This window comes from Tachyglossus aculeatus, chromosome 5 (assembly GCF_015852505.1).
Source record: "Tachyglossus aculeatus isolate mTacAcu1 chromosome 5, mTacAcu1.pri, whole genome shotgun sequence".
Taxonomy (NCBI): Eukaryota; Metazoa; Chordata; class Mammalia; order Monotremata; family Tachyglossidae; genus Tachyglossus; species Tachyglossus aculeatus.
The window spans coordinates 105,924,130-105,935,563 of record NC_052070.1 but is presented as its reverse complement, the minus strand read 5'-3'; the positions used below and the strand labels follow the sequence as shown (position 1 = coordinate 105,935,563).

General features: G+C 43.0%; 1 protein-coding gene across 1 annotated transcript; it reads left to right on the top strand.

The window, feature by feature from the left end:
* Nucleotides 1–10,296: 10,296 nt before the first annotated feature.
* LOC119928877 (olfactory receptor 4P4-like) lies at nt 10,297–11,226 on the top strand. Its single transcript, XM_038747377.1, has one exon. The coding sequence runs from the start codon at nt 10,297–10,299 to the stop codon at nt 11,224–11,226; it is 930 nt and encodes a 309-aa protein (XP_038603305.1).
* Nucleotides 11,227–11,434: the final 208 nt, after the last annotated feature.

The window sequence follows — 11,434 nt, the reverse complement described above, 5'->3', positions numbered from 1 at the left end:
CTTGTCTGCTGTGGGACCTTGGGCAAGTCACATAACTTCGTTGCTTCTTTGAGAAGCATCGTGACCAAGTAGAAAGAGCCCGGGCTTGGGAGTCAGAGGTCATGAGTTCTAATCTTACCTCTGCCATTTGTCAGCTGTGTGACGTTGGTCAAGTCACTTAACTTCTCTGCACCCTCAGTTACCTCATCTGTAAAATGGGGATTAAGACTGTGACCCCAAAGGGGACAACCTGATCACCTTGTATTCCCCCAGCGCGTAAAACAGTGCTTCACACATAGTAAATGCTTAATAAATGTCATCATCATCATCATCATTATTATTATAGTATTATTATTATTCTCTGGGCCTCAGTTACCTCTTCTGTAAAATGGAGATTAAGATTGTGAGCCTCATGAAGGACATGGACTGTGTCCAACCAGATTAGCTTGTTTCTACCCCAGAGCTTAATACAGTCCCTGACACAGAGTAAGCACCAAAAAAGAAGTCCTTTCCACGCCCTACAATCTGCAGGTCACAGGTTTTATGTTTCCAAAGGAATTTTAATGGTTTTAACCATTGCTCTATTGTCCCGACGAGGGCCACTGCCGGGTTCCCTAAACTGGTAAGGCACCGTACCAAGAGGAGATCTTCCCATCGCAGTTTGTAGCCACTCAAATAAATAATGGGCCTCTTAGGGCAACTGCTTTCCTGTCTAGAGACTGAATCATTTCTGGAGTTGCCAGAACGATAACCCAGGGTCATGCCAAGAGAACTAGCCTTCAGTTGGCCCCAGTGGTCCAACGGACTCTCTGGTGGCTAGCCTAGTCCTGTAATCTTCCTAAGGTTTCCAATTTATTAGAATGGAAAGTTGGGAGAAAGAAGAAACAATAGGAAGCACAGGTCACCTAATTTTTCCTCTCCCTCATCAGCAGCCTTCTTTTTTTGCCTATCCTTCTTCTCACTTGCTCCATCTGATTCTCACTCCTGACAATATTTGATATTATTCCTTACTGTCTCAGATTACGAATTAAAAAAAATGTCCAGACTTCATGTGTCTATTTTTGAAGCAAAGTAGAGTTTGTACCTGAGTAGGTTTTGGAAATTCCTGGGTTCCCAGGCTTCTGACAGCATTCTTGTGGTAGAACTGTAGGAGATTTGTCCTACCCAAAATGCATCATGTATTCTAGCTCTGTTGCATTCTCGCAGGCATTTGGTGCAGTGCTCTGCACGCAGGTGCTCAGTACATGCTATTGATTGACCAGTGTGATGCAGTGGGGGCATAGCTGAGAATCTATCAGTCAGTTATTTTGATATGTAGCAGTCAGAGAGGTCTGGATCAGTTTAAAGTAATTATAGACAAAGCAAGCAGCAACAACAGTCAAGGGTTGATGTTTTTGATTTTTTTAAAAACCATGCCCAACCCAGTGAATGTTAGCATGAAATGCCGTCTTTGAATCATCACTGGAGAGGCCTAATAAAGGGCAGAGCACAGGCGTAGCTCTGTAGTTCATTGCTCTATATTTCCCTTCCATGTTCTTACTCCTTAAATATATGGGCTAGTCCTCCAGGCCAGAGTTTGACCCTTAAGCAAAGTAAGATATTTATGTCCTTCTGAAGTTATGCTCTCTTCTAGCTATTTTATGCTGGGCAATTTCCCCAGTTAATTTTCCTCACCTTAAGTTATGTATTTACAATATTTGCATCCACACATATGCATGCACAAGCAGTAACTGCCTCTATAAATACTGAATTATGTCCTTTAGCTTTGAAGCAGTTACTCATCTTCATATCTATCTTTCCATTTTTGTCTTCCTCATATCTGTAAATGAGTTTATATCAGTCTTACCTTTTAGTTCGAAAGACCACTGAGAAAAGGGATCCTGCCTCTCATGGTAGGAAGCAGCTTGGCAATGTCACAGGTATGGGAGCCAGAGGGCCCAAATTCTAATCCTGGCTCCACCACTTGCCTGCTGTGTGTCCTTGACTTAGTTACTTAACTTCTCTGTGCCTCAGTATAATCAACTGCAAAATGGGGATTCAATACCTGTTCTCCCTCTTACTAGACTGTGAATCCCATGTGGATCAGGGACTGTACCTCACCTGATTCACTTGTATCAACCCCAGTGCTTAGAATGGTGCATGACACATAGCAAGGGCATAACAAATACTATTAAAACTAAATTAAACGAAACAAAAACTTCACCATACTCTCCCAAGTCCCTGGAACAGTGGTCTGTATTGCTCTGCTCATTGGTTGACTGATTAATTGATTACTTTGTGTTTTCTCCTCTACCTCTATAGCATGTAATTTCTTTGAGGAGTGGGGCCTTGCCTCTTACTTTTATTGTATGTTCTAAAACAATTGGTACAGAAGACGCTAAGTGGTGATCATGATGATGGTGGTGATGTAAGGGGTCAGGCTGGCACTTCTTTGAGCATAGAGCTGAGGGCACAGGGTGGAGGAGGGAAGAAGGATTCATTGCTGACCGAGATTGTAACCTCACAGTGGGCCTGGAATGTGTTTAAAAATCTGTTATATTTTCTCTTCCCCAGCGCTTAGTACATTGCCCTTCAGCCAGTAAATGCTCAATAAATATGACTCATTATTGATCCATGTATATAGATGATTATGCAAGGTAAGTGAGAGTGCAGCTGCTACTACCTCTCAAATCCTGACACCTTCGTATCTGAGCAGGAATGTCAGAGAAGTTTGACCTCCAATGGAAGGAGAGGTTGAATTAAATTGACATGGCAACTTTCTTATTGCATTTAAATCCCTGTACGGGGCACTCAACAGGTTATTAAAACGCACTCGGTGCTCCACTCAAATCATGACAAGTTTGAACAGTAAAAAATCCCAACACACTACATTGCTTCCCTCTACCATGATTTATTTTAGTCTCCTCCACTAAATTGTCAGCAATGTAAGGGCAGGGATCATGCCCAGTAGTAATAATAATAATAGTAATAATAATAATAATGGCATTTGTTAAGCACTTACTATGTGCCAAGCTCTGTTCTAAGCACTAGAGTAGATACAATGTAATAAGGTTGTTGCACGTGGGACTCACAATATTAAACCCCATTTTACAGATGAGGTAACTGAGGCACAAAGAAGTTAAGTGACATGCCCAAAGTCATACAGCTGACAGTTGGCAGAGGTGGTATTAGAACCAACAACCTCTGACTCTCCAAGCCTGTGCTCTTTCCACTAAGCCACACTGCTTCTCTATTGTATTCTTCCAAGCACTTAGGACAGTATTTTTCAGAGGAAGCACTCACAAAACACCAGTGATCGAGTACTAGAATGAGGGAGCACCCACTGATGTGAGGTTCAAGATTAACAAGCCATTTGTTTATAGAACAAATACTGAGCATAGTGACCATAAGATCTTTGGGTCCAGAAACCTGCATACTAATTCCAAATTGAACAGTCCTCCATTGTTTCACCTTGAGTAAGACGTTCAACTTCTCTGTAATTCCATTTTCTCATGTTTGAAATATGCTTATTGCCCAGAAAGACTCTTTCTAAGAGAACGTTTCCCTTAAAAAATTACTTGTAATTTTAAAATTAGTAATCACCAATATATCTCATTGCATTCTAAACTATCCTTACCGAGATTTGTATTGAACTTGAAAACACCTCTGGAGAATGATTACCTTGAATCTACCCAAGTGCTTACCACAGTGTTTGGCACATAGTAAGTGTTTAAACAAATCTCACAGTTACTATTATTATTGTTATAAAATTGTTTTAATCAAGGAATGTCTTTGAAAACTTAATGAAATAGCATGATGTATACAATTGGTGCTTTATAAGCTCTGGAAGGGACAGGAACCTTGTCTAATTCCCACTTTTCCCAAGGTCTAGTATGGTACTGAACAGTAGTAGAGTACACGGTAAGAATTTTAATACTGTTGCCACTACTGTGCATGTGAAGTGGGCTGTAAGCATGAGTAAGGAAGGCTGAAAAGCTGTGTTAAAATCCCCAGTGAATCAAAGATTAGTTCTATACAGCATCTAAATGATTCATTCATTCATTCAGCAATGTATACTGATCGCTTTCTGCATGCAGAGCACTCTACTAAGCGCTGGGGAAGTACAAGGGGGCAACGTATAAAGATGGGTCCTACCCAACAACGGGCTCACAGTCTAGAAGGGGAAGCCAGACAAAACAAAATATGTAGACAGGTGTCAAAACCAACAGAATAAATAGAATTATAGCTATATGTACATCATTAACAAATAGAGTAGTAAATATGTACAAGTAAAATAGAGTAATAAATCTGTACAAATATGTATAAGTGCTGTGTGGAGGGAAAGGAGGTAGGGCACGTGCGGGGGGGTGGGTAATGGGGATTCATGGTAGAATGCTTTATCCAACTTTACTGAAGAAATAGGTGTGAAATACCCTCAGGCATAACTCTCAAGATCCCTTAAGGGAATTTAAATATTCCTCTCTAAATATCCCTCTCTATCCATTAAGCACAGGCTTTCACAGAAACTCCAGAGTCTGTGGGCTCTGTGCCTACTGACTGCTGTTACGAACAGCCATTGCTGTTTCAGGAGCGAAGAGGAAAGTGCAGACAACATCAGCTCAAAAGGCTCAAACCTTTGCTCCCCTCTTAAATCTGCCTCTCAACCAGGAATGCCTGGAAATCAAATCTGAGAGCCAATTATTGTACTATACCAAGAGATCAGTAGAGTGCTCTGCACATGGTAAGTGCCCAATAAATACATATTGATTTACTGAACAAATTAAAGGGGCAGTTGTTGAGATCAAATTATGTAAATGTTTGTCTGTGGTGAGTATGGCTGTCAAGTCCAGACTATTTTTCTGGTGTTGTTTTTCATGCTGAAATAGAAGATTTAACCTGCCTCCAGGAAAGAGTTGGAGAAGCCAATTAAATGTCTTGGAGTTGGTAGATTCAAAAACCGTAAGTTTTCTGAAATATCTGTGTCTCATTTAGGAGTAGAAGTAGTAGCAGTAGTAGTGGTAGTAGTAATGCTTTTTATGGAGATCCTGCTGAGAACAATGTACAGTGCTAAGCAATTTACGTATGACAGGAGCAGCAGACACATTCCTTGTCTACAGGAACTGCCACCGCTATAAGGGAAACAGGCATAATAATATTTACAAAGTGGGGAATCAAAACAAAATATTTTAATACCGCATTAAAATGCTAAAGATGGGTTAGAAGATTTATAACATACTGAGGTTGGTTTAGAAATTAATACACTAGTATTAGAGTTGGCTGTGAGGTTTATGCCACTCAGGGAGTTGGTAAAAATTTGGGGAAGGCTTTTTGGAGAAGGTGGGATTTTTGGCAGGCTACTAACATGTAGATTGTTGAGTTCTGATGAGTTTGTGAAGGAAAGAAGTTTCAAGCTGTGGGGCAGGGAGAGTGAGATATAGTTTTCAATAATTGCGATTGATAGACTGGAAAAGGGAGAGGATTCTAGACGAGGAAGAGTATGAATTGATAAGCAACGTAGCTGTGTGGATAGAGTGCGGACCTGGGAGTGAAAAAACCTGGCTTCAAATCCTAGCTCCACCACTTGTCTGCTTTATGACCTTGGGCACGTGACTTCACTTCCCTGTGTTTCAGTAACCTCTTCTGTAAAATGGGGATTAAGACTGTGAGTCCTATGTGGGACAAGGACTGTGTCCAACCTGAGTAGCTTGTATCTCCCCCATGCTTAGTGCAATGCATGGCATATAGTAAGTACTTAACAAATAGCACAAAAAACAAAACGAAACAAAAAAACCTGGAGTTTAGCTAGTTAGAAGGGCCAATATGTAAAACAGAGAACACCAATGGTAGGAGTTTATTGTCTGACGCAGGGAAAAGTGGGCAAACATTGGAGGGTTTTGAGGAGAGGGGAAAGGTACTTAGCTTCAGGAAGATCAATCACTCAATCAATGATATTTATTGAGCACTTACTGTGTGCAGAGCACTGTACTAGGTGTTGGGGAGCATACAATGTAAGAGAGTTGGTAGACATGTTCCCCGTCTTCACTGAGCTTACAGTAAAGAGGAAGACGACATAGGAAACAACGTGGCATATGGACTGAAACTCAAGAAGGCACCAAGGATGTTACTTTCAGATACTGGGATGAGGGTAATATTGACAATGGAGATTTAAGCACTTTGATCCTCATCCGACACTCACCTCTACACTTATTGCACATATCCTCATATTCATTCATTCAATTGTATTTATTGAGCACTTACTGTGTGCAGAGCACTGTACTAAGCGCTTGGGAAGTACAAGTCGGCAACATGTAAAGACGGTCCCTACTCAACAACGGTCTCACAGCCTAGAAGGGGGAGACAGACAACAAAACAAAACATGTAGACAGGTGTTAAAATCGTCAGAACAAATAGAATTAAAGCTATATGCACATCATTAACAAAATAAATAGAATAGTAAATATGTACAAGTAAAATAAATGGAGTAATAAATCTGTACAAATATATACAAGTGCTGTGGGGAGGGGAAGGAGGTAGGGCAGGGGGTCTGGGGAGGAGGAGAGGAAAAACGGGGTTCAGTTTGGGAAGGCCTCCTGGAGGAGGTGAGCGCTCAGTAAGGCGTTGAAGGCAGGAAGAGAGCTAGCTTGGCAGATGTGTGGAGGGAGGGCATTCCATGCCAGGGGGAGAACGTGGGCCGGGGATCGACAGCAGGACAGGCGAGAATGAGGTACAGTGAGGAGGTTAGCGGCAGAGGAGCGGAGGGCGCTTGCTGAGCTGTTGAAGGAGAGAAAGGAGGTGAGGTAGGAGGGGGCGAGGTGATGGAGAGCCTTGAAGCCGAGAGTGAGGAGTTTTTTCTTGATTCCTAGGTTGACAGGCAGCCACTGGAGATTTTTGAAGAGGGGAGTGACATGCCCAGAGCGTTTCTGCACAAAGATAATCTGGATAGCAGAGTGACGTATAGACAGAAGAGTGGAGAGACAGGAAGATGGGAGATCAGAGAGGAAGCCTATCCAGTTGGGATAGGATGAGAGATTGAAACAGCAAGGTAGTGGTTTGGATGGAGAGGAAAGGGCAGATTTTGGCGATATTGCAGAGGTGAGACTGGCAGATTTTCGTGACGGATTGGATGTGTGGGGTGAATGAGAGAGCGGTGTCGAGGATGACACCAAGGTTGTGGGCTTGTGAGACGGGATGGATGGTAGTGCCATCTACAGTGATGGGAAAGTCAGGGAGAGGGCAGGGTTTGGAAGGGAAGATAAGGAGTTCAGTTTTGGATATATTGAGTTTTAGATGGAGGGCAGACATCCAGATGGAGATGTCCCAAAGGCAGGAGGAGATACGAGCCTGGAGGGAGGGAGGGAGAGCAGGGGCAGAGATGTAGATTTGGGTCCCATTAGCGTAGAGGTGATGGACGAAGCCTTGGTAGCAAATGAGTTCACCAAGGGAGTGACTGCAGATAGAGAACAGAAGGGGATCAAGAACTGGCCTTTGAGGAACCCTTACAGGAAGGGGATGGGAGGAGGAGGAGGAGCCACAAAGGAGACTGAGAATGAATGGCCGGAGAGATAAGAGGATAACCAGGAGATGACAGAGTCTGTGAAGCCAAGGTTGGATAGCGTGTTAAGGAGAAGGGTTTGGTCCACAGTGTCGAGTCAGCTGAGTGGTCGAGGAGGATTGGATAGAGTAGAAGCCGTTGAATTTGTCAAGGAGGTCGTTGGTGACCTTTGAGAGGACTGTTTTGGTGGAGTGTAGGGGACAGAAGCCAGGTTAGAGGGGGTCAAGGAGAGAGTTGGAGTTGAGAAAATAGAGCCAGCGGTTGTAGACGACTCGTTCTAGGAGTTTGGAAAGGAAGGGTAGGAGGGAGATAGGGCGATAACGAGAAGGGGAGATGGGGTCAAGAGAGGGGTTTTTTTAGGATGGGGGAGACGTGGGCATGTTTGAAGGCAGAGGCGAAGGAACCAGTGGAGAGTTAGCAGTTGAAGATGGAAGTTAAGGAGGGGAGGAGGGAAGGGGCGAGAAATTTGATAAGATGAGAGGGAATGGGGTCTGAAACACACGTGAATGGAGTAGCACTTGAGAGGAGGGAGGAGATCTCATCTTGAGATACTGCTGGGAAGGAAGGGAGAGTAGCAGAGAGGGCTGAGACCTGGGGGGATGGAGAAGGGGGAGGGGGAGTTTAGACCTGATGGAGATAATTATACTAATGAAGTAGGAGGCCACATCGTTGGGGGTGAAGGATGGACGAGGGGGAGGAAAAGGGGCCTCAGAAGGCAGTTAAATCTACGGAAGAGCTGACAGGGATGATGGGCATGGGTGTTAATAAGGGAGAAGAAATAGTTTTGCTTGGCAGAGGAGTGGGCAGAGTTAAGGCAGGAAAGTATTAACTTGAAGTGAACGAGGTTGGCTTGGTGTTTATACTCTCACCAGCAGCGTTCAGCAGCTCGAGCATAAGAGCAAAGGAGGTGGACAGTGGGAGGGATCCAAGGCTGTGGGTTAGTAGTACCAGAGTGGCAAAGGGAAAGAGGAGCGAGTGAGTTGAGTTGAGTGGAGAGGGTGGGAGTTGAGAGCAGTAATCTGGTCATCAAGATTGGGTAGAGAGGATAGGGAGACGAGGTGGGGTGTGATGCGCTGATGCATATACCCTTGTATCCTTTACCTGTTCTTTATTTTAATGTGTTTCCCTGACTGTTTCCCTGTTCACCAAATCTATTGTTTTCTCCTAAACATTTAGTACAGTTTTTTTCACCCATAGTGAGTGTTCAGTAAATACATCTGATTGATTGATTGTAGATGGACAGAATGGAAGTGAAGCGGATTAGAAGGGAAGCTGAGAAATTCAATTTTAGACTTTGACAAATGTACATAATGTGGAGGCAGGAGGAGATGGGGGTTGGATAGAGTGTGGGAGGTCAGGGCTACAGAGATAGCTTGGGGCGATCAGGGAGTAGCTGAAATCATTATTTGGATGAATTCTCTTCGTGAGAATAATGCCACATAAGCAATATCTTAAACTCCTCCCTCTCTTTCAACCCCAATATTCAGGCTGTTGCCAATTGCTTTTGGTTTTACTACTACAACATTCCCAGAACCGGCCCCTTCCTCTTCAACCAAATGACCACCATACTGCTCTAGGCACTTTTCTTATCCTGACATAACAACTATACCAGCCCTCATCACTCATTTCCCAGCTGCCTTTCTCTCTTTCCACCAGTCCATTACTTCACTCCGTTTCCCAGATTACTTCCCTGGAATATTCTACCCACAGCTCTTCACTTGTTAAAGATGTTGTTTTTTAATATATTAATGTAAGGCTCTACCTGAAAAGTCTTGCTAATAGGCCTCTTCTGAAGATGAATCTAAGTTTATCAGACAGCTCTCTCCTGCCCTGCCTCCTTTATCTCTGTCTCTATTTTTCTGTCTTTATGGGTGCTTATGCATCTCTCTTTAACTCTCTTTCTTTTCGGTCCTGGCATCCAACCTGCACCTCAGATCTCCTCGTATGTGAAAATACTAGGAGAAACTCTGTATAACTACTAAGTAATGTTGAACTTGTAAAACCTGGTGAAACTTGTACTTGTACTTCCCAAGCGCTTAGTACAGTGCTCTGCACACAGTAAGCACTCAATAAATATGATTGAATGAATAAATGAATGAAAAAAAATGCATCCTGAAAATACTTAATGATAGTGGGATTGAGAAACGTCATAGACTCCATTTATGTCTTGAACTGCTTACAGTAAATTTCTAAATAGTGAATTGTGGGGTATCCAATGACCTTTCCAGTATGCTTTCACTTAGAACAGTGATCTCAGCAAATATTAAGGGATGAGGTATTAATTAGTAGAAAGAGCCCAGGACTCTGGCTTTTAGTCCTAGTTGAGCTATTTGACTGCTGTGGGTGAGTTCCTTATCTTCTCAGTGTCTCTATGTCTTCATCTGTACAATCAGATAAAACATCCCCTGGAGGCCTACAGTCTAAGAGGAAGGAGGTACAGATATTTTATCCCCAATGTGCAGATGAAGAAATTGAGGCACCGAGAAGCTAAGGAACTTGCTCAAATCTAGGCTGTGTCTGATTTGATTACCTTGTGTCTACCTAATGTTTAGTATAGCACTGGAAACGTCCTAGTGCCTTTCTCACTCCCTTCATAATCATCATAATCGTCATTATTATTATATTTTAATGTATTCTTAATAGTACAACAGTCCCTCCATTCCTATTCAGAATGAGGACCTGTGTTCTGAGCTAGTGCTTCGAAATTAGTAATGCTTGATATTTCTCAATTTGGCTGATTCAGGTAAATATCCATCTGCTGTACATTAATCACTTTGGCCGACCTTATGGAGAATTCAAACAACATCACAGAGTTTGTCTTCGGGGGTCTGCTCCCAAACCAAAAGGGGAAGGTAACTTGTTTCGTGCTGTTCTTACTCTGTTATTTAGCCATCTTACCGGGCAACCTTCTTATCCTCACCACCATCAGAAACAGCCATCTTATTCAGCAGCCTATGTATGTTTTCCTCAGTTCCTTATCCACCACGGACCTCTGCCTCACCTCCACAGTTGCTCCTAAAATGATTGCGGGCCTATTGGTGGAAAGAAAAACCATCTCCTACAACTCCTGCATGGTCCAACTCTTTGGTGCTCACTTCTTCAGCAATGCAAAGATATTCATCCTAGTGGCCATGGCTTATGATCGCTACGTCGCCATCTGCAAGCCTCTCCACTACCTCATGGTTATGAGCCGGCAGACTTGCCACACGTTGGTCTTGGTCTCTTTTGTAGGGGCATTTGTGCATTCGATTGTGCAGATTTTCATCATGGTGCAGCTACCTTTCTGTGGCCCCAATCAGATTGATCACTATTTCTGTGATGTGCTTCCTCCGTTGAAGCTCGTCTGTACCGAGACCTATTTTGTCAACGTCTCAATCATTACCAGCACGGGTGTTCTGTCCCTACTAACTTTTTTTGCCTTGATCGTTTCCTATCTCATCACTTTATCCGTCCTGAGAAAACACTCCACAGAGGGTCGGCACAAAGCTCTCTCTACCTGTGGTTCACACATCACCGTGGTACTCATGTTTTTCTTGCCCCTCATCTTGACTTATATTCCCTTGGGCGATTCTGTCAGCGAAGATAAAGTGTTTGCCCTCTTTTACACCATCATCGTCCCTATGTTCAACCCCTTCATCTACACAGTGAGATACACCGACATGAAAAATGCCATGAGAAAGGTGTGGTGTACGAAAGTGTTAACAGAAAGAAAATAGGTGCATAAAATTGACTTCCATTTCTTGTTTTCTGTACACTTTAGCATAGCATTTTGAATTAGCTCTCCTCTCCTCCTCCTCCTCTCCTCCCCGTCACCACCCACCTTTCCCCTACTCCCTTCCCCTCCCCACAACATTTGTATATATTTGTACATATTAACCATATTTATTTTATTAATGATGTGTATATAGCTATAATTCCATTTAT

Bases quoted from the DNA above. Each gene is read 5' to 3' on its own strand.
- LOC119928877 (XM_038747377.1), top strand. From the start codon at position 10,297: ATGGAGAATTCAAACAACATCACAGAGTTTGTCTTCGGGGGTCTGCTC.